The sequence below is a fragment of the Buceros rhinoceros genome, unplaced genomic scaffold, assembly GCF_000710305.1.
Source record: "Buceros rhinoceros silvestris isolate BGI_N320 unplaced genomic scaffold, ASM71030v1 scaffold8095, whole genome shotgun sequence".
Classification (NCBI taxonomy): domain Eukaryota; kingdom Metazoa; phylum Chordata; class Aves; order Bucerotiformes; family Bucerotidae; genus Buceros; species Buceros rhinoceros.
The window spans coordinates 158,402-181,047 of record NW_010413394.1 but is presented as its reverse complement, the minus strand read 5'-3'; the positions used below and the strand labels follow the sequence as shown (position 1 = coordinate 181,047).

The 22,646-nt window shown below is 43.4% G+C and overlaps 1 protein-coding gene across 1 annotated transcript in view; it reads left to right on the top strand.

The window, feature by feature from the left end:
* Positions 1–22,646, top strand: part of LOC104493939 (X-linked interleukin-1 receptor accessory protein-like 2) — a 150,322-nt gene that overhangs the window by 40,327 nt on the left and 87,349 nt on the right. The window contains exons 4-5 of the mRNA XM_010136706.1: positions 3,299–3,389; positions 6,322–6,394. Coding sequence (XP_010135008.1) covers positions 3,299–3,389; positions 6,322–6,394 — 164 coding nt within the window. The remainder of the gene's footprint in view (positions 1–3,298; positions 3,390–6,321; positions 6,395–22,646) is intronic.

Below are 22,646 nucleotides of genomic sequence, written 5' to 3'. Positions count from 1 at the left end.
GTTAATTCAGTGTATTGATAGATCAGCCTTCCGTGCAAGCACCTACCTGCTGAGCTGGCTGCCTCCTCCGCTTAAACCATCACGGACTGAGGCCGGATCCTGTCTTTGCGCAGCCCGACATGTGTAAGGTGGTGTGAAGCCAGTACGGTTTAAAAGATTCATACCTGCAATATGCAGGCCTCGCTGGATGGTTCCAAATGTACAGTGACATGAAAATTATTGGCTGTTTTATGATGGTGTAAGTGCTGAGGCTTGTGTGTGGGTAATCACAGGGACTGCGTGTTATCCTGCAGTGCATGACACATCTATGACAAGCACACCCAAACAGGCTCCCATCAGCTCACAAACACGCGGCGTTTCATTTTTAGGATGTACACGACTGTGCTGAGGATTGGAAAGGAGAATAAAATGCTGGAGCTAATCTTCAGCAGTTGCAGCACACATAAGCAGATTATGCAAAAACATTCTTTTTTTATTATTAAATACCACTTTAGGGAGAAGAAGGCCTTAATACCCCGGCTAAAGACTCTAGTCACACCCGATTAGCATTGTTGTACCTTAATAATAAAAATAGCCTGGGCTGATTAGTGTCAGTTAAAGTTTTCTGAATGAGAGATATAACTCTTCGAATTAAACTGCTTGAATAGCAGCTAAGGATTCCTGAGGAATAATTTGTATTAAAAAGTTAAGACCTTCACTTCTTTTCTAAAGGAAAAATCTATCGCCAGTGTAGGAATTACATACCATTCACGTAACAGCATGAAAAGAAGGGAACTTCACAGATGATAAAGTGCAATAAAGGAACATCTAAAATTGATTTTCATTTAAGTAGATTACTTATATTTTTCTCTAGAACAGGGAAAACATGCTCTAATCTTCATCCCTTTTCACAAGCAGACCCACTGGTTTGATCCAGATATCCATCATGCAGTGCACTGAACCACTCTCTCCAGGTACGTGCTTCCCTGAAACCTGCATCTTTGCATCCAAGAGTGTTGTGTCCAAAATCATTTAAAAGAAAAAGGAGACAGGACTTCTTCGTTATTCCCTTCTTGATGTTTCATTTGTAGGTTAATTTGGGTACCTAATTTAATTCTTCTGTCCTAGAGGATCCGTTTGTGGGAGGGATGTGCCGTTCCCAGGCTCGTAGCAGGTAGCAGCTCAGCTGTTAGAGGTTCTCCATGGACGTTCAGCACGGCGCTGCAGGCTCCTCAGGCATCTGCTCCACTGTTTGCTTTGGTTTGTCACAGGGCTTTGGAGTGGTGTCCGGTGCCTGAGTGACTTCCCTGTGGTCTGAGTGGTTTGGGCCCAGAGCTGTTCTTGCTGAGGACTTTGGGACTGAAAAAATTCTGCTCTCCACCAGAATGTTTAACGTGAGATATTGTGACTTTGCAGGGGGCTTTACTTGGTTTTCTGTCCCCAAGTGTGTGTGTGTGTATCATTTATTTTCACTTTGGTTTGTCTAATAGTTTTTGGCCTGCTTACTTAAGGAAATGAGGATAATGCGATCACCTTGTGTGTGTGTGCACACACGTGGCTGCTCTGTCTTCCCCTGTTCCCAGTAACTTATGAATCACTGCCCCAGTTTGACAGGGTAGGTGTTAGAGGCAGTTACAATTTCATGAAAATGAGTACCTGCTACAGGTATGAATGGCCAACATGGAGGAGGCTGAAAGAGAAGCTTGTTTCTTGGACTGCTGGAAATTGGAAGGAGAGAAAGGTTACGGATGCACCAGATGCATGGATTGAAGCTCGCTCCTTCTGGAACACTAAGGAGTCCAATCACAGAAAATAAATCCAAGAGAAAGCAGAATTGTTAGATGTGCTGGTCCCAGAAGAATTTGTTTCTTTGATTAATGTAAGGGGTTTTTGACAAAAGAAACCTATTCTTTAATTGTGCTCTATACAGACGCCGTTGTGTCGGTGTCGGAGATAGAGCTGTAAATAACTGTTGGTGTCCTTGGCACAGTGGCACATGCTCTGTGCGCCTTAAATAGGAATGTTGTCTCAACAAGCCAGTCTGTTTAAGTGAGCAATTAGAAGACCAGACATCCTTGCTACAGCAGGCAGCTATGTAACATCAGAGACAATAAGGTTGTCAAGGTAACTTTTGAGGCGAGTTGTTGCTAAAATGGATAGAAGAATTAGCATATGTCTGTTGCGATTCGTTTGTACAGAATAAGACTGTTGCCTTTCAAATCTACTCACAGTTTTGTTATAACTCAAAGGCCTCAACGTGTTAAAAAATTGGTCCAGTTCTCTTTTCCCAGACTTGGCAACCCATTCTGGAAAAAACCACTTGTGGTTCAAACTGGAGCAGAAATAAGTGGGTTTGGACTGTGTTCAGTATTTTTGGTCACTATCATCATAATTTATTTCAGAGGTCACCTTGGCACCTTTTGTTATTGTCCCTTTTGGGAGCATATGATGTTGAGGTCTTGACCCTGTCTCCTTGCTCTGGACGTGCAGGGCTGCGGGGGATCTTCTCGCCGCAGGAATCCTGAACTGTGCCAGCTCATCGCTGTGTTTCTGCGCTTGCTGAAGCAACTATTAGTAACCTCACAAGAAAGCCTGGTTTTTTAAGAGCTGCTCCTGGACAAGACAAGACTTTGGTGGAGTCTGACATGCTCAAGAGGCAGGAACCACTTTAGCTGAGGATTATGTGGCAGCACTTGCATCACACACACTTGCCGTTAGACCTCCCTGGTCTCACTAGATCTGAGTAAAGGGATTGCGCTCGGTGCAGAGGCTGCGGATGATCCTCGTGGTGAACATGCAGCTGGGAGGGGAAATATGAGCCAAGATGACATAGAACTGGCCGAAAGGAGATTGCAAATTCAGAGTAGAGCTGGAACCCAGGCAATGTATTAAGAAAACCTGGTACCTCTTGACCAATGTTCTAAAATGCTCCTTGTTAACCTGGAAATGCCTTATTTTGACACTATTTGAGCCCTTCCTCTGAGCTAACCAGAATACAGTGCATCGCAGGATCGCCCAGCCTGTGCCTTTGGACAGACCCAGCAGACTCTGCCAGACACTCTCTCCTGTACCTAAGAGGAATCCAGAGCATCTGGAGGGGAATATGGCATGGGGTGGGGTGCTGGCAGTTTTGAAGGGCAGGTGGCAGAACAGGTTCTATTAATGTCTTGTGGAATTATAGTGGAATCAATCAAGCAGTTGTGTGCTCAGCTATGCAGCTTGGTAAGATTGTTCGTCTATGTTTAGTTTTAGACTATAAAATTAGGCCCTTTCATGTGCTAACCCCTTTCTAAGGCTGTTCACACTCTCTTTTTGACAGGTCTTTCAGTAGACAGAAACAGTCAGAGGCTGCTTTTATCACTGTAATGATGACGATTGTACTGGCTGTGCAAAGAGCTGGAAATGAGACGGTAGCGATTTCCCCGGGCACAAGCAAACAAGATGCTGTCCACAAGAATTTTCCTTGATCACTGCAACATGTCTGCTGTGGCATGTCTTAAGAACAGGCAGCTTCTCTGTGATCATGCATTGGAAACCAGTTTGTTTCCCAATCAAAACACAACAAAGGAGACTAAAACCTTTGTAGTGAGGATGCTTCCTTAGTATCCAGAATATGGCAAAGAAGATCAACAGCTGAAATGGCATGTGTTCATGCTATTTTAGAGATGAGATGTAAATGGTTTTCACTTGGTTGTTGTAGTGGCAGGATATTCCAGAAATGATGGCAGTTGGACCTCCTAATATTACCAATTCCCAGTTCAAGAATAGCCCTAAATGTTTTTTTGATGAAAACTAACTGTACAAATCATTACCTCCAGCCTGACATGCCTCTGCTGTTTATTCTGTGTCAGTAATTAATTCTATAATTAGAAAATGTCCTATTAGATAACTTCTCTGGGAACTCAGCCTATTGTCCAATAGAGGAAGCCTTTGAGAAGCTGAAGTGACTCGGGGATGACCTTGACAATTTGACTGCTTTTATGAGCAAGGGCTGGTTTGCTTCACTGGGAGACCATTACTAAAAAACTTAGCTTTATGAGTGGGACTAGAGATGAGTCTCCTGATCCTGAGGTTCAGTGCTGTGGATGGCTGGATATGCCCTGGCCTTGGGAGACCTGACCTACCTGTAGGTTCGCATCTGCTTTTGATCCACCAGTGTCTGCTATCCTGTGAGAAGTTTGCATGAGATGAGTGTACTTCATAAGGTATCAGAGTGAACACAAGAAAATCAATAAGCAATCTGTATGATAATTAATTAGCATGCCAGGATGAATTACTGTTTCTTCCCCTCCTGATTTGGGTCACCGTCACATCTGATTTGGGAAGTTGTCAGTTTTTCAATTATAGCTTGGTCATTGTTGTTGGTATGTTTTTGCTTTTTTTTATTTGGCGTGACCAGAATGAAGGACTGGCAGATAGAAAATTACGCTGTGCAAACTTGCTTGTCACGAGGAGGAGACAATACTGAGCTCAGCACCCTGCAGAACTTGTTGAGAAGGAGTTAGTTAACTTGCTGGTTAGTGCAGTAGAGGGTTTATTGCTTATGAACGTGACACAGTGCAAGAAGCTGACCAAGGTCTGCAGCTTTGGTGTCTTTTGTGCTTGTCTCCAATTTCCTCTCTGAATTCGGAAGTTAATTATTTACTGTCGCCCTTGAGGGGACTGGCATGGTGCTGTGGATCTTTGGGGGTGATGCCACAAGCTGTGGTGGGTAGCAGTTTCCTGCTTGCTAGCTCCCCAGCTCAGCAGCAGGATGGGTCCTTTCTCATGTAGGAGTGGAGGCGCTCTGCTCTCTGTCCACTAGTGTTGCCTCATGGATGCTCTGCGTTGGCTGGTGTTACTGGCCTCTGGTCTGTCCCCTCGTACTCACACATCTGCATGTCTCAGGCAGCCTGGAGGCCAGCAGTGCCAGGTTCTTACTGCTGTTAGATTTACTAGTAGACCAGTCTGCAGGCTTCCATCTCTTCAGTTTGCCCCGGGGTTCAGATGTCATTCCTGTACGCTCATACATATTCATCTACCACGTCCCCAAAATACACGTGGAACTTGGCCTGCTTTCAACTAGGCTTAACTTGGGAGTTATTCCTGAGGGTCACCCCTGGGCTTTTTACTCTAAGAGGAGGGTTGGTGTCGTGAGCCCCCCAGAGACTCCTGTGCAGGCAAAGCAGCTACTAGCTTATTATCAAGCTTCTGGCGTAAATCCCTACCCTTGCTATCCCATTTCCTTTCCATAGTCACACAAAAAGACTAATTATACATGGTAGATTAATGAACCCCTTTGGTAAATAAACCAGGTAGTGAGACAAATGCCTACTTAACTTTCTCAGTGGACTTCAAGAGCCCAGGTTTCCCTTCTTTCCAACAAATTGGCTTCCATCAACAGGGAAGAGCCTCTCGAAGTATCTCTGCCGGGCCTCTAATGATAACGAATAGCTGTGCTTTACCTGACGGTAGAAGAGACAAAAGCACTCTGTATCTAACGTGCTGAGTGTTTAGTAAGGATCAGAAGTGAACTGGTGATGATCCCCTGGAGCTTTATAAATTAGCATATGCAATTGAATGATGGTTTTGAGGTGGGTTTTTTTGTTTGCTTAAAAACCCACTTGTTATGGTGTCTAAAAGGCTTAATAGAAAATAAAATGACTGGAATTTTCATGAAGAATTACTTTATTTATGAAAAGCAGTGTTGTTTCTGCATTGTAACTCCTGAATTTTCAAGGGTTTTTCATTTTGCTTTCTTTAAAACTGACTTTTTAATCCTTTTCTTTTGAAATGTTGGAGAATATGGAATTTATTTCCTGTTTGTGTCGCTGTTAATACATTTTGCAATACAGCTTTCAGGGCACACCAAGAGCTCATCTTTATTACAGGTCAAATATTGAGAGGCACTGAATATCTGCAATTTATGCTAGAGGTGGTCACCAGTGAGGTGTAATTACTTGAGAACAGTTTTGGTCTGAAACATTTTGCTTGACGTTGAAGAACTTAAGAGTATTTATAAAGGAACTTCAAGCATTTTCATTTTTATGAAAATGTAACCCTAATAAGGAGCAGTTGTTATTATTGCCCCTACTTTAAGAATATCTATACTAGTTCACAAGATTGCCATCCCTGTGGTGTTTTAATCACGTGTGCTTTAGGTGGACCAGACATGGCTCAGAGGTGGGACTAGCATGTGTGAGGAAGGGAGCTCTGATTTTTCTTTCTAATTCATAGCATCAAAAAGAACACCTTGTGCATACGATAAATATTTTGCAAGACTTCTAAGCACATTCAGTGCTTTCTGACTGTGTTAAGATAGATTTGTAGACCAAGTTAAAAATCTGCAATTTTTTCCCGTAGATTGGTCTAAATGCAACTTTTGAAATCAGCCCGGTGGAGGGTTTCCTCCATCAGAAGACATCAGCTGATGGCTGTCAGAATAATTCTAATATGACTAGATGTTTGTTCAGGGAGAAAAACCTCCAACCCATTCATGCTGTGTTTCGGAATCACAGTGCTGCTACCAGGAAATTGAAGTTGGGCCCTCAGCACGCTGTGGAGGCAGTGGCTCCTTACTCAAAGTCTGTCTGTTATGTCTGTCACATTTTCAGGAACTGAAAGCAGAGAGTCACATGCTGCCTACTCAAACCCAGCTAAACTGCTGCTCCATTTGTAAGGAGTCATTTGGTTTTAATTAGCAGAACCTTTTGGATAAGTGTGATACAGTTGAATGTCTCATTTACTTACATGGAGTCAGGTTTTCTCTCGCTCCTGTGTGAAACTTTTTTTTTTTTGAGTGCAAGAGTACAAGGTTTATTTATACAGCAGTTTTTGCAGCAAGTTTCTTATCCAATCTCAGCTATATAGGTTTAGGTTTTTAAGCAAATTGTATTTGGCAGAGATTGGCTGGAAGGCATCAGCTCAAATGTGATGTATCTTTTATTTTAGAATGAAGCCAAGGAATTGCTCAGTATCTCAGTGTTAAGAAACAGGAGGTGAAAGACCTTAGTAAGAGTAAAGTGCAAAATTGTGGTATAAGGTACTGCTGTATACCAGCTTAAGTGATGGGAAAGAAAGACAGAAAACCTTCTCTTTTTTCCAAGCACTGATGAGTAATTATCCTCCATTTGTCAATAATTCAGGGTGAGCAAAGGGATCTAAGCAGGAGCTGAAAATTGGAAGTAGTCCAGGATGACGGAAGTGCCCATCAGTAATGAGTCTCTCTGTCCTGAACTCCAGCTGCTGTGGAGAAATAATATTTTAGCTTCAGGCACTGTGTCCCCAACACAGTAGTAAAAGTAATGGATGTTGGTAGCTCCTTATCTTCAGAATGTCTCCAAGGATCAAATTAGTCACTTTAAATCATGGTAGTTACTTGTGAAAATGGACCTGGAGTGCTCTGAACTCAGTGGTTCACTCATAGTTGGCTTTGGATGGAAATGGGGCATGCTGGAAGTTGGGCTCTGGCTGCAGTCCTGAGAGCCCCCGGGAATGGTCATCTTCCACCTTGCCTTTCCAACCTTTCCAGGAGAAGTATCCATCTGAGATTTTGCTTCTGACACTTCACATCCCACCCTTTACTCACCACCACCATATCAGCTCGCTCCACCAAAGTGAAGTCCTGGTTTTGTTTTGGGTGAATATTTCCTAAACTTGAGCAAAACCCGTACTTACAAGAAGCTGCTGAACAGGGTTTTGATGGTGAAAAAGTGTGTGAAGACTCTTAGAGAGCTGAGTTCCAGGTGGGACTGGTAGTAGATAAGTCATAGCTGGGTGGTGCAGACCATCCTTCATCTTCAGCAGGCAAATCTCTGGATGAACTTATGTCATGCAGCTAAACACTGTCGTAGTTTTAGAAAGGTTGGATAAATGTTTGGGTACAAAACCCTCACATTGGAGACCCAAGTAGCAGCGTTAGATCTTTTGGAGGATCAAGCAAAAAATCATACGGGAAACGCACTGATTATTCCTCTCTCCTTTCCCACCCAGTCTGTAAACTTACAGACTGCATCAAGCCCTTAAACATGAGTGTTATCTCCAGTTGTCTTCCTATTAACGTGAGCTATTACAAGTTTTGTTAAAGAGTTGTTTTCCTTGCGATCTTTTCATGATAATTAGGCAATTAGTGTTAATCCAACATTAATGCTGAAAATCCACCCAAGTGAGTGAATTTCTCCAGTTAAAGATACTGACTGTTATTGACTGCGACTGTGTAATGTGAAAACTTTGTGCACTTGATTAAGTGTCGATATGCATGCAGAGAAAACAGATAGGAAATGCTGGATTTTTGCAGAGCAGTACTCCTGTTATCATAGAATCCTGTGGGTTGGAAAAGATCCCTAAGATCATCGAGTCCAACCACAAACCTATCGCTGCCAAGTCCACCACTAAACCATGTCCCTCAGCACCACATCTACAGGTCTTTTAAGTACCTCCAGGGATGGGGACTCCACCACAGCCCTGGACAGCCTGTGCCAGGGCTTGACAACCCTTTTGGTGAAGAATTTTTTCCTAATATCCAACGTAAATCTTTCCCAGTGCAGAGGCCGTTTCCTCTCATGATACCTCTTGTCACTTGGGAGAAGAGACTGACCCCCACTTCACTCCAGCCTCCTTTCAGGTAGAGAACAATAAGGTCTCCCCTCAGCCTCCTTTTCTCCAGACTAAACAACCCCAGTTCCCTCAGCAGCTCTTCATCAGACTTGTTCTCTAGACCCTTCAACGGCTTCGTTGCTCTTCTCTGGACACGCTCCAGCGCCTCAATGTCCTTCTTGTAGAGAGGAGCCCAAAACTGAACCCTGTGTTCAAGGTGTGAGATTTATGACCTCTTTGTTCAATGCATGTTGATGAGGTGAGCTGACAGCATCTCTGTGTGCACATTCCTTGATCAGATCACGTCACTCTGAGTGACGAGCCCAGCCTGTATTTGGGGTAGGTTTAACATATGGGCTGTTGCTTAACTAGCAGTAATTCTGTTGTACTATTTAGAGTCTTCCTGTTCCCGATGGAGACTGAACTAAAATCCAGAAATTAATTTGTATCCTAACAACTCTTCAAAAGAAATGACACTTTTTTTCTGAGAAATTCAGTCTAGAAAGACGTTTTATCTCTGCTGAAGAGATGTAAGAAAAGAATTACTTTATCTGTCCTGCTTCTCTGCTCGCTACTTTCCCAGTTGCATAGATTAGTGGGGTGACTCTGAGAATATCATGTCACATCTGAAGAGGAGGAAGTAGTTTTAGAAAACCATTTCTCTGAATTCCCCAGGAGTGTGCGACTTGGTTCCTGCTTCCGATGCTGCTTTGTAGAGTTCCAGTGCCCGTGAGCCAGAGATTATGATAAGAAAGAAATTCTGAAATACAGTTACTCTATACGTGAACTTTTCTTTATGCATGATAATGCTACAGTTACAGAATTCTTTTTGCATGTTCCCCAGGAATTCTGTTACCCTCGGAGACTGGAGCGAGGTAAATTAGTCAGTGGACAGTGTAACTGCAGGACTCTCTGGCTGCAGGTGAACCATTAGTTATGTTTAAACTGATTCTGTGACAAATGCCAGAGATGGCAAAGTTTCTTTTCTTTTCCCTCCTCATCCCAGAAAAGACTGTTTTAAGGTGAGGCTATTGACTACACAATTTTTTTCTCATTAAAAATATACCTTTGGGTCTTCCTGAACTGTGTGTGGTTTTCTAAGATGAGGATATTACTTGGAAAGTCTGTTACCTGAACAAAGTGTCTCTTCCATTACGTGTCAATCAATTCCACCTTGCTGCTATTTCATTTGTTGTTTAGTTTTGTCTTTACTTTTTAAATAGGCTTTTTTAATACTTTTAAAATACTTTTTAAATGGAAGATGTTACAGTTGGAGACTTCAGGAATATTGCATTTAACAACTTAGTGGAGAATCTTGCTACGACTCTACTGGTTGCGTGTTCAGTCATACCATCGCGGGGGCATCTTTTCTCTGTGTGTTTTTTTGGGTTTTTTTTTTCTTCTTTATGGTCTTCACTCTTGTAGTATCTGTGTTGCATCATCTTGCATCTGTAAGGCAGACCCTGGGCATCTCAGGGTCTAGCTCTTGTCTGGCTATCTCAGTCACTGCTTCCCAGGTCACCCTCACGAAGGGACCGCACAGCAGATTGGGCACCACTGGGCTCACCTGCAGCCCACTGCTGCAGACCACACTCCGTGCTGCTCCACATGAAATGGAGTGGTCTGACTTGAAGATCTGACCCCAGTTCTTGTGAAAATATTTATATTGAGAGAAAAGGGTTGATGTTGTCTTTTGTACCAGTAACCAAGGTCTTGAAGGACAATTTAATTTGGGCTGTGCATAAGGAGGTAACAGGACCCTGGTTCTGCCTGCACTAGCAGAGCAGATAACCTCATCTTTTATGTCCTGAGCAGCCTGTCTTCCTTATGAAGGATGCAGCACAAGCTAAATTCTGTATTTTGAAGTGTCAAACTGAGTTATCTAAAACATCATTTAAAGCCTAAGTGGGTATTTTTTTCCTCTGTGTGTTTTTATATTTGTCAAGTTGAAACATTCCAATTTTGCCTTGTAAGTTCATTGTAGTGAAAAAGCTGTGTGGCTTCTAATCGTAACAGCTAGATGTTAGGTAGAAGCAATATATTTTCTCTTGCTTAAATAGCCCCAAATAATTTCTATGTTATGTTACCTGAAAGTCTGTTCTGTCTTCCCAAGATGGGGGAAGAATTAATTTTTTGGGGGGAGACGCACCTGCAGGACAAATTGCCTTTCATCTGTGATTGGAAACACCTCTTTGGAGATCTCTTTCAAGTTCCTTTTACCCTTGGAGGTAGTGGCGTGGGGGATCACTTCTGGGAGGTATGTTGGTACCTTGTGGTCCATGCAGCTAACTGAGCTGCTGTGTTTTGCTAGCACAGGGCTGTTGGTCCCCTTTCAGATAAGCACTTCACTGTGTAAAGCCACTTGGGCAGAAACGGGCTGGTTTAAAATTATTCCAAGACAAAGGTGAATGAGAAACTTTCCAAGTTTTGTGTATGGAAGTTTGATAACCCTCACGTGAACACCGTATTTTTTAATGTCAACTGGTATTACAGAATGAAATAATTTTATAATATTAAATACTGACTGTTAAAAATATAGCTAAATTATGCATGCAGTAAGGATGCTGAAATGATCTTGTGAGGGCGGAGTGCAGCTCTGTATATAGCCCTGGATTTTGTAGGCTCAGAATTCCCAGTGGTATTTGCTTCCCTAAATCTTTCAAAAAACCCAGGCATAAACATCTCAATTTCTTCTTTTCCACCCCACTTTGTAACCCTTGACTGTGTTAATGTAAGTCAAGTAATCTTAGTGGAAATACAGAAACAGATCAAAGTTACAAGACTGAGTAAGCACTACCTTCAAAAGCCGGGGCATTTTTTGGTTTGAATTTCAGTACCATGTCACATACGACTCGAGTTACAGAGAATTGGCTGCTATCGTGAGGTTTGGGGGTTGAGATGGTGGCTAAGATAGGACCAGTCATCTTGAATCCTGGTTCCTCAGGACTGAAGTCAGAGTTCATGGTGTTTGTGGTTGCCGGGGCAGCTGTGGGCTTTGGTTGCACTTTTAAGACAGAATTGCAGCTTTCTGTGTGGGATAGTAACTCCTGCACTGTGCATGGATTCCATGGATACCAGAGTAGGTACAGAGGGAACAGCCAAAATCGACCTCTGCAAGGGGACGTTTCTGTGTTTCTGAATTACAATGATACAAGAGGAATTTCGCTTTTTCTTACCAGGATTGGAGAAACTATTAAATTTCAGGCTACTGTGCATTTGAGGCTGGGTGCAGCATGAATCAAATGAGACAGAGTGCCTTGTGAGGAGCATCCATAAGAACTCATTTGATTCCTTTTTATTCCTCCACACTCGTTCCTCCTTTTTTCCCCCCGTTTGATATTCTTCTGTCGGTGGTACTTATCCTGATTGCTCTGTGCAGCAGGGCTGTGCTTGCTGTGGATTCAGATCCCATCACTTGCCACACTGGTCTGCAGTGGATCCTGGACGTGAGGTGCGTGGAAAACACTGAGACGGAATTGAGAACAACTGCACACAGACTCTGTGGCACTTCAAGTTGCTGGTGCCTCCTTGCCAGTTGGTGAAATAGGGTCTGTTTCTGTTTTCCTTGCCCAGGAAACAACCATTAACCACCATCCATCTATTTTCACAAAGATCATAAATGTAAGTAGCTAAACTGCAGGTTGGTGGTGATCGTTTGTTAGTGTGGCAGTGTGAGAAACCAGCCTCTTAAATCAGACTTTTTAATATTTTAGTGATATTTTTTCAAAACTGATGTATTTTTAGTGCTGTGTTCTTTTGTCTTTTCTCACCTTTATTTTTTAATTTGGATTTGTCTTTAAGAAAGGTAAAGTTAAGAACCAAAGGTGTCAAAGGTGTTATGGGGGTCCTAAGTTAGCTTTGGAAAGGTTCTCAAAGGGAGATTTGACAGTCTGCTTTGTCAGGGCAAGTTGCTGCATTAGGAGTCTTTTGTATTACAGCTACAGGCTAAGAGGTGATTAAAAGTGACATCATCTTGTCCAAAAACTGGTTTTCAGAGGTGAGATTTTTACAATAAATCTTTGTTTTCTTTTACATTTCATGATGAAATTTCAAAATGAATATTTTTCCTGATAGTTCTATTTAGCAACCATAGAAACCCAACAGTTTTCTTTGTTGTTGTTGTTGTTGTTGTGGGTTTTTTTGTACCCTTCCCAATTTCAGACAGTCACCTCCTTCTGTTCCTGCCCAGCAGGAAAAAGCTGAGCTGCCTGGAAAGAGGGCAGTGGAAATGAGCCACTTCCTCTCACAATGAGACAGCTCTGTCCTTTTCCCCTTTCCTCTTTTAGGGAAACAGGCCAAGGGTATTAAAATAGGTGCTGGATTTCCCTGCTTTTTTATACATTTGGCAGTGATGTGGGACTCTGTACAACCTAGTGCTGTGAAACACCCTCTGTGAGATGACAGACCTCGGGCTGTGTGGTACTAGACCAACAGATAGCTGCAGCCCAGGTGAATGGTGCCTTTCTGTGGTGGCAGGTGGTTCTCATACTTGCCATGTCAGCACCCTGATCTCCGATCTAGAACAGTTTACCCCTGTTGAAAGTGGAGCTGTTGACACAGGTAGGTGTTATAACAACCTGCATGACTGCAGACAACCAGATCAATGCCATGTGTCCAGGTAGTGTGTTAGGGATTTTATCTGCTCTGCTCTTCTACAGGACCTGGTTTTGCTATCTTTTCATAGCGCTGCGTGGTGGGTGCATTGTGCATATGAGCAGGCATATGCCATGCCATGATTCTTTGGGGGTGTTAGTCTGGGTAATACAAAGCCTTTTTGTCACTAGACCAGTCTGGCGTTGCTCGTCACTGAGCAATCCCAGGATAAATCGAGGGATCTGACACAATTAGAGCTGAAAACACTGAATCAGTTTAAATACTGATGTTTTGGAAAGGATCTCGTACTTGATACAGAATTTAAATTCTGTGATTTCTTGAACATTAATGTGGGTTTACAGCTCTTGTACTTGCTGAGAAAGCTTGACCTAGTAATGCACAGGTAAAAATAATTCAATGGCAGTGAGTGTACATACTGAAGATCAAGTAAAAGCAAATGAAGCAGATCACTGAATTTATGAGAAATAAAGTTATTGAATAAAATTCTTCAGTACATACCATCTCCATATGCTGTCTTAGTAATGCTATAATTAAGCCAAAGAGTCGTGTCAAACTGGCCTTTTCCATCTGCTCTGTGATCTGCTCAGGGAGCAATTTGGGAAGAATGACAGCTGACCTCAAAACCGATGCATTCGGTTAATGTACGTTCCACTAGGGCTGGTACTTAAACAGAGCTCGTCCACTGCCATACACCGGGACAAATCGTTCTTCGTTTAATTGGAAAAATCAAAGTTGGGCTTGCTGAGAAGCAGGCCTGCTCAAATTTTTGTGTCAGTAAGTGCCTCTTGGTACTAGCTGAGCCATTTGGTGGCTCGTAAAAATATTCTTCCATTTTATTTGCAGCTATGTAAACTGCAGTGTGATGGCTCAAGTTTAAAATAGCACTGTGGGGTTTTTCTGTTCAGTTTTTATAGCTTTTGCCAAAACAAACCTGTTAATAATAAAGTCTCAAAAGTTCGGTATGAATAATTGACATGTGAGACACGTGAAACTCAGCCTGTATTTATAATACTAATTGATTTCATTTATTTTGCATCCCCTGTGAATTTCTCACTGCCAGTCAGGCCATTATCTTAATGTTGTTGTTTCCAATAACACTCAGAAAAGTCGTTTTGAAGGCAGGGGGTCTTTCAGCACAGATGCATCAGGTGTAAAGCTTCCTTTCCTCGGAGGTGATCAGATTGGCTAAAGGAAACCCCGTGGAATGGTGCAGCTTAAAAACCACGGTCTGTCCATCTGTTTGAATCTGTGTTTCCCTGCGAGAGTCTGCTTAATGCTCACTCCCACGAGTGTCTGTATGCAGGTAATGCGGGCAGGGTTTTCTCGTTGTGACAGGGAAGTGTGAAAAATGTAAATGCTGGCATCAGTGCAGTATCCGGAAGGTCATAACCGTTCCTACAGAAGGATAGCAGGACCAGTGACAAGCTGGTTAGACGTTCTAGTTAGGAAGAAATAGTTCCTTCTGCATAGCCAGAGTGCTGGGAACCGCAAAATCCAGCCCAGGCATTAGAGCCTGGAGACGAACATCCCATCTTTGGAGACATTTAGATCCATGTCTGGACTTTGTATCTGTCAATGCTGCTGTGCCTCGAGCTGATGGGAATCTGCAGGGCTTCCCACAAACTGCTTGCCTTACAGTTCTTTAAAGCTGGAGCCATCCACCTTAAAAATGTGGATCTTGCTCTGCAGTTAGTGTCTGGCTCCGGTTCCTGCTTTCCTGTGACACAGAAAAGACTTAGCAAACTCCTTTGCTTTCCAGGCAGTGAAAACTGGTCAAGATAGACAAACCTATTGTGACTCCTTGTATGTGCTTTCTGCTGGCCTGGAATAAGAAAAGTAGTAGTTGAATACTTTGACGGAAAAATCTGATTTCTGACTCTATCAGACGAGCAGAGCTAAATGTGAGTGTGGTTGCGAATACCCTCGGTTAACTGCGTATTGCCTGGCTGGCAGATGGGTTCTGCCTCTCTGTGTGGTGGGCAGAGGGTCCTCGTCAGCGGCCATTCTCTGAGAAACAAACTCTGTCATCCACAGATTGTTTTTGGTATCTGCCTTACTTCAAAGTCTTCTTTAAAACAGAAGTTGAGTCTTTAATCCGAGTCTTGCTGAAGTGTCCTTGCCTTCCCCCTCCTCCCTGCTGCGTTTCTTTGGCTTTGCCATTTATGCTGTAGCCCAGCCCCAGTGACTGCTGGCTGCAGGGCTGGTGTCCCAGGACAGGCGCAGTGACTCGCGCTGTTCCCTGCCGGCCAGTGCTGTTGGTGTCCTGCAGAGGAGTTTTTCCAGTCTTTAACAACTTAACATTGGGTGTTTCAAGTCACTGCACACTGTGGGCTTTTATGAAGGGCTTTGTTCAAGCTGAAAGCAGTTCCAAGGTGAAATTCAGGCAATGAAATTTCAATGAAGTGTGGTGACCTTTTAAAATTTTTAAAAAATTCTGATGTAATTTATTGTAGAAAACTGTGTTTGGGAAACATTTTTCGCTTGTGTTCTCTCTGCTTTTCCTGACCCCTCTTCTGAAAGGTGAACGAATAGACATGACCTGCCCTATCTCAGAGTGTCTGTGCTCTCCCTGGTGCATAGCAGGGACTTTCTCTTTAGCCCGAATTATCTTATTGTTGCAGAGGTGGCAGAGATTCTCTGTGTGCAAGCTAGTGCTACCTCAGAAATCAGGAAAAGTAAGTAAAGACCAGCAAGAAAGTCAGAATTAGGAGCGAGGAACCCCCTGAAATAGCACTTTACCCCTGTTGTAATTACTCAGGAGCTCTGAGGCGCGGTGTCACGGAGCAGCTAGGGTAACGTTCTCTCATAACACGGTTTCCCACCTCCGCTCTTGGAAAAGCCATGTTGTGCCCCACAGTGGAAGCTGCATTAGCAGCGTTATGGGTAGTGTACTGCACCTTTTTGGGAGCTACGGCTGAAGCAGTGGCAGCGGGAGCAAGCAGATGCGTGTGCCTGGGGTGAGCTGCTGGGGGTGGCTGCAGGTTTTGGGTGGTCACAGGCTGGTTGTGACGGGGCAGCAGGCAGAGTCTTGGTGCAGTGTCCAGCTGCTTTGCTTCAGCATTGATGTGGAAAGGGAAGGCATGGGTGTCTCAGCTTTGGGTGGATGTTACAGAGCTTTTAATTTACAGTCTGTTAATTACACTGTGGTGGAGCTTTACCTGTCTGAGGCAGCAGATTGGTGCTGAAGACTGTTGTCGGGGGTATTACACAATGGTCTGTTATTTCAATGAAGGATTAAATGAAATTACTTCCACATCAGGAAATAAGGAGATGACCTGCCACAAAGCCTTAGTTAAACTTTCAAACATGCCTGAACCTACTGACCTTCGGGATCCAGTACAAGACTCATCTTTTCCTTTTCCTCCAGACCTTAGCCAGATAGGATAGCCAGAGGCACCGTATCAGTGTGTGGGGGACGGCCTCTTAATGCTGTCACTGTCATTTAAATATTGATCATAGTATGTGGAGGGACCGTGTGATGGCTGCTCTGGGAGGTTAGTGAGCAGAGTCCCTGTAGGCTTTTCTCTGCTTCGTCGAGCAGAAGGAGCCCATGTAACCACTGGCTGCTCATGGGTCAGTGCTGCCACGCAAGACCAGCGTTGCACGGTGCTCGAGCTGTGAATCATCAAGCCCATGCAAGGAGATTGCTCTGCCTCTGGGGAGGGGAAGCCCCAGCCTTCCCACTTGACTTAGTGGGGCCCGTGCTGACAAGGTGTGTGGGGACGTGGTGCAGACGGTGCCGGACTTGCTGCAGCCCGGTGTCTTGGCAGCTCAGCTCTTTGTAAGCACAGAGTGGGCATTTTGAGCCAGAGCTGTGGCAGGTTTAACAGCTTGCAATGCGGATCTGAAATGTGTGTGCGTGCGGTCTGGTGCTCTTCTATAAGACTCGGTATCTGTTTGTCTTCCTTGGGACTGCTCCGTCTCTTGGGACGTTGCTTGGGGACATGCAGCCTCCTCAGTGCTCTGTGTGCCCACAGGCTGCCAGAACGTGCAGCGAGACCTGTGTGGTCCAACTAAGAGGCAACATGTTTGTAGTGGCAATGCTGCTCTGAGGCCCTGCTGAGTGCCCTCCTACTCATACCTGCACTCTGCTGCTGGAAAGATGGCAAGTGAAGAGAGGGTTGTCTGCACTAATTGTTTGCCTGCACCGGTCCTCTGAAGTGCTTCTGGGGAGACTGGGTCCTCCAGAGGAAGGGTTTTGCCCACCTGGTTCCCTGCTGTGGAGGTTCACCCTCTGCACAACCCAGAGATTCACATTCCCCCCAAACCTGTTGCAGAGGAACTTGCCCAGCTCCCCCTCCTCCTCAGCTGCCCACCCTGGAAAGGAGTGATCTCCCGGTTGCTGCCCTTAGGTACTTCTTGCAGAAGGTAAAAGAAAAAAGTGGGGAGAATAGGAGTTAGAGTAAAGATCTTGCCAGTTACCATAATATTCTGGAATCTGGGTTTTGTGTGTCCCTTTGCAATGGCTCCTGGCACTGTGTGACCACTGTCATATACTTCAGCTGAGCCAACTTAAAAAAAAAAAGGCAATTAAGCTTTAATTATGGTCGCGATTCACTTTCAGGTATACATTTCCTTTTAAAAAGTGATTTTATTCAGCACAGTCAATAGTGAACACGTGTAATAATCACACAGAGCAGATGACCAAGTGCTGTGTGGCTAAACCTTGGTGGCTGTACACGTACCAGCTTACTTGCGTGCTTGAATTGCAGAATTGAGGCTTTTTGAAAACTCCTGTGCCTTTTAAAAAAAACTAGTTAGGAAAGGGTGTTCATTTTCTCCCCTTTCAAAATGTGATTCGCAGCAAGACACTATTTCTTTACTTGCCAGAGTTCCCCAAGACTTTCCCGTTTCAGCTTCGTTCAGGATTCCCCACTGAAAGTACGAGTGCGAGGTACAGCCGCAGTGTGCTCAGCTGACTGCCAGGACATACTGTGTATGTAAGCATGGAGACGTTGCATGCGTAGAAATGAACTTTCCCCAAATGTTGGGTTTTTTTTTCCCTAGCTTACTAGTTTACTAGTATAATAACCATTTTTAATAAACCAACATTGTGTCAACAAGGCTGTTGGCCAGATGGCACGTTTACTCAGGTTTAAAGTGCAAATGTACTCTGTGTAAGTAATAAATGACAATAAATTAGCACAGTAGAAGTAATTAAAAAGAGGTCTCCCACATACACGGCCAGATATTAGAGGTTGGGAGGGAATTGCTGTAGTTCATAGCTAAGTGGCATCAACATCCAGAACAAGTGGATGGAAAATGTCGTATTAGCATAGTTGTTTTGCAAGCGTTAGCGTTAACAAAGCTCTTTTGATGAAGCCTATAGTAGATAATTTTTTTCTAACAAGAGAAAATCAGAGTTGAAACCGCATCTTTAATGACCAAGGGATTTTGTTAGCATAGTAATATTGCCGCTGCAGGGCAGGCAGACTTTGTCTCCTCGAGAAGGCTGTCCTAAGATAGCCTTCTCCATCTGGGGGGATGTTAGACTGGAGAAAGCCTGGCCTTGGCAAAGCTGGAAGAAACGATCTTCAGACATGTTCGTAGGAGGTCTTCTTTCATTTGCAGCTTGAAGCTTAAAGAGCACAATGCTTGCTTTCACCTGACTATGAAACTTTTGTCAAAGCTTAAAAGAGACTTGATAAAGTTACAGACATGAATAAATGCTTGAATAATTCACCTTGTGAAGCACTGTCTTTTCCATTCCCAAAGAAATACCATCTCTCTTGTACATCATCCCACTAGGGAAGCTTGGGTGTGTATGGCCAGAGTATTTTTCGTTGTTCTCTCCCCGCAATGAAAGCGGCAATCCTCCTTAGGCAGAAAGGAAAGGGCATGGTGCTTGTAGGAATTCTCACTAGAATGTTTAAACCAGAGCAAACGTTCATCTGAAGGCTCTTGGGGAGGAAGGCAAACTTTCAGTGTCCAAGTTTTGAAGTTTTTCCTGGTGTACAGAGAGCGTATGAACCTAGTTAAACTGGGTTGAAACAAGGCAAAGACTCCAACCTGTAGGAGACATGAGGGGAAAAAAGAAGAAAAAAACCCAAAAGCTTGTGGAAGCCTGTTACTTGCGAAAGGTTTGGAAGTCAGAGGTGATGTGCTAAACTTCCATCATTAAATGTGGACAGCGGTAATTAAAATCTAGAGGATGTGCACAGGAGGAACAAGGCTGCACGCTGTCAGGGGAGGCTGAGCTGCACACAAACCGGTTTGCTGGGAAGTGGGCTTTAAAGGGGGGTTTCTTGTCCGTACGACATCAGAAAGTGACCCCTGCATCAGCTGTGAAAAGACTGAAATGAAGCACTGTCATGTAAAGTGGAGTCAAATAAAAGCAAGAGAAACATTTTAAAATTTAGGCTTCTTTTGATGTGAAAATCGCTACAGTGGCAGGGTAACAGCTGTTTATTGCTTCCCTCTGATCTAGCTTAGGTGATTCTTCAGTTTAGGACTATTTCAAGGGCCAGCTGGTGCTATCTATGCACTGGTGGTTCTTAGTCCCTTTGGCTTTGATCTAAACCAGAGCTGGGGTTACAGAAGTGACCGTTCCCATCCTCACTGCTTCCCTAAGCCATCACAGTTCCTCTGTGGTGCATCTCGCCAGTGCACAATGTACTCTGGTCACATTTGCATGAGGTGGAAGGGGCTGGCTTATGATGATCCCCAGGGAATTTCATTGAACATTGCTAAAACATATAGTTTAGGAAAACAAGCGATGGTAGAGTAGATTTTATTGATTATTTCCCTTTAGATCTATTCAGGGGTGCAGTTCCTGCAGTTTCCATTTTTTTGGTTGTGCTTTAGGGAATACCACTGTTAAAAACAAACACAATGCTCACAATTATTAATTTACTTTATACTTAAAGAAAGGGAAGAACAAAGGACAAAACTGACCTCGTGTTCTTCAGTTACAATTTTGTTCTCTCCATCCAAAGTTCTTACCAAAGATGATGTGTTTGAGAGCTGGCTTGCCTCCGGGAGCTCTTCCTTCAGTGCACAGAGTCTGAAGCGTATCACTTCCGAAATAAATAGAAAGTCCCATCTTTGGTTACCCTGGGCTAGATCTATGTTAGCACCCGACTTGATGCAGCAAGAGCGGATTGTTAGAACAAAGAATTTGGGGAGGAAGCATCCACATCTAAGTAGTGTATGATTTGTGTGGGTTTGCTTCAAACCCGCTTGAATGCTGGGGTTCTCCTGACCCCTGGGATTGAATGTCTCCCACCTCATGGCTGCTTTGAAGTGATGCGAAGATGAGTCATGGACTTGGACCTGTTTGTCTCCTTTTGGGGTGGGAGTACATGCGTGCACGTACCTGCAGCGGAGCCTCTGGGGTAATGTCCTCCTGATGAACTGTAGTTTCTGTACCCCAAACCCCACTTTGTGATTGAGCAGGGAGAGGAAAGGAAAGACAACAGCAGGATCTGCTTGAATGCTGCACTGCTGCTCTGAATTGTAATGGTAATGTGGGTAAGATGACCAAGATCGTGCGAAGGTGGACAACAGCAGGATGGTAGGGGAGGAGGTCTGCCAGGGATCTGTAAATCAGCTCACAATGAGGCAGGTGTAATTCTTAGGTCTGAGACAGACGGGTTAAGTTTTATGAAGTTACTTTAAACAGTCTCTTCAAGGCGCAGTCATGCGGCAAGTGAAATTAATGTGTATGAATGTTTTTTATTAAAAATAAATGCATCCCTTTGCAAATCTGTATTTTACTTTAACAAAGCACAAGTGAAATCCAGCAGCTCAGACATGTTTTGACAAGTATTCTCTCCCCTGTGAAATGATGTCTTAGCAAACTGCATTGCAAAACCAGTGCTGTATTGGGACTGTGGAACTTGTTGGTACTGGGTGGGGGACGTTTGCATGTTCTTTATTGTCTTGACATACAAAAGCTTGGTTTAAGACAATGTGTTAAGAATGTGTTGCTTGCTTTATTGAGAGAACTGTAGATACCTTTCTTCCTGGTTTTGCTGTACGTGGGAGAAATGTCATCTTTAGAGTTTGTGAGGAGTTAAACGCTGGCTTTTGTCATCAGTACTACAGGAAGGTCAGTCTGCCCAAAGGTAGCACCATGACAGCTCTTTGAGGTGCTTCCAAGCAGCTGTGTGGCTTGAGCAGTCAATCTGAGCAGATACTTACCAGGCTGGGAGCTGGAGAACCAGCCTGGGGGCTTGACATACCCCCGGGAAAGCTTGGTTTCAGCAGCTGAGATACAGGGATACATTTATGGAGTTCACAGTTTTAGCACTTCAGGCATCTCAGTAAATTAACTGAATGATCCCTTTGTGTTGATGGGTTTTGTCTGGAGCTTTAAGTAATTACAAAGTGAAATTCTGTTTGGACTGGGTCCAGGCATGCTTACTTTTTGTATAGGTAGTTTAGTTTTAAAAGTCGTTTGGAACTTGCTGGGAGACCTTGGACTTCGTCTGGTTTTGTAGCGATTCTCAGAGAAGTAACTGGATTTGGTGAGCTGACAAAGTGCAGCCTGGCAGTTACCTGTGTGCGTTCACCAGCGTTCCGTATTTAAATGCCGTAGGATCACAGGATTATATTCCTGAACTGGACTGATTTGATGAAGTATCTTGCAACCGTGTGAAATTGTGTTTGAATGAAAATATGTGAAAACCAGCAGCTTGACAAATTTACCTGTTTAGGGGATTTGCAAAGAGCGCGTATATATACCCTCTCCTTGCAATACTCATTTTTTTATTTACTGTATAAAAACTGCAGAGCATTCATGGGGGGAGAATTTTTCCAATAATTATTACTTGAACTTAAAATAGCATCATTGTTTAATAAAAAATAAAGGGAAACAGTATCCATTTCCATTTTACAAATGAAGAATAGATTATAAACCACAGAGTTATGTGGGTGTTTAACTCTTACAGGGAATGGATACTTCATTATCTTTGATCATCTGGGCCATAAAAACTGTAATTTCTTTCCTACCATAAAAAATGGATCCAAAACTGTGATTAAAGGCTTAAGGAATGTGTAGTTAACTCATAAAAATATGTACATAAATTTTGCTGATTCATTGCACTGTAAAGCACATCCTTATTTATTATTATAAATGAATCTCTAATGTAGTTCATGCAAAGACTTAAATGAGTGCCATTCTTTTTCATTAGGAAGCTCTTTAGAATCAATAATGTTTTCTTTAAGGGAAAGCTTTGGCTGTTACTAATTTAAATCTCATTAACTTTTGCCTTTTTTTCACTAAGGTTCAGTCGGAGCTACATTTTTCATTTGGATTTGAAGCTGCAGGCTACATGTAATTCCATTTAAAAACCCCAGGTAGGCAGGAATAATGTTGGGTTAACAGTAATTTAGAGAACCAAAAATTCAGAATGTTTTTCATGCAGCCTGCGCTTGTCATTTAGAAGTAAAAGTTTGGGGGATGCTTGGGCGTTTGAGAAACCCTTTACCTAATTCAAGTAAAGTTTGCAGAAACAAGTTGCAAGTCACTCTTCCCT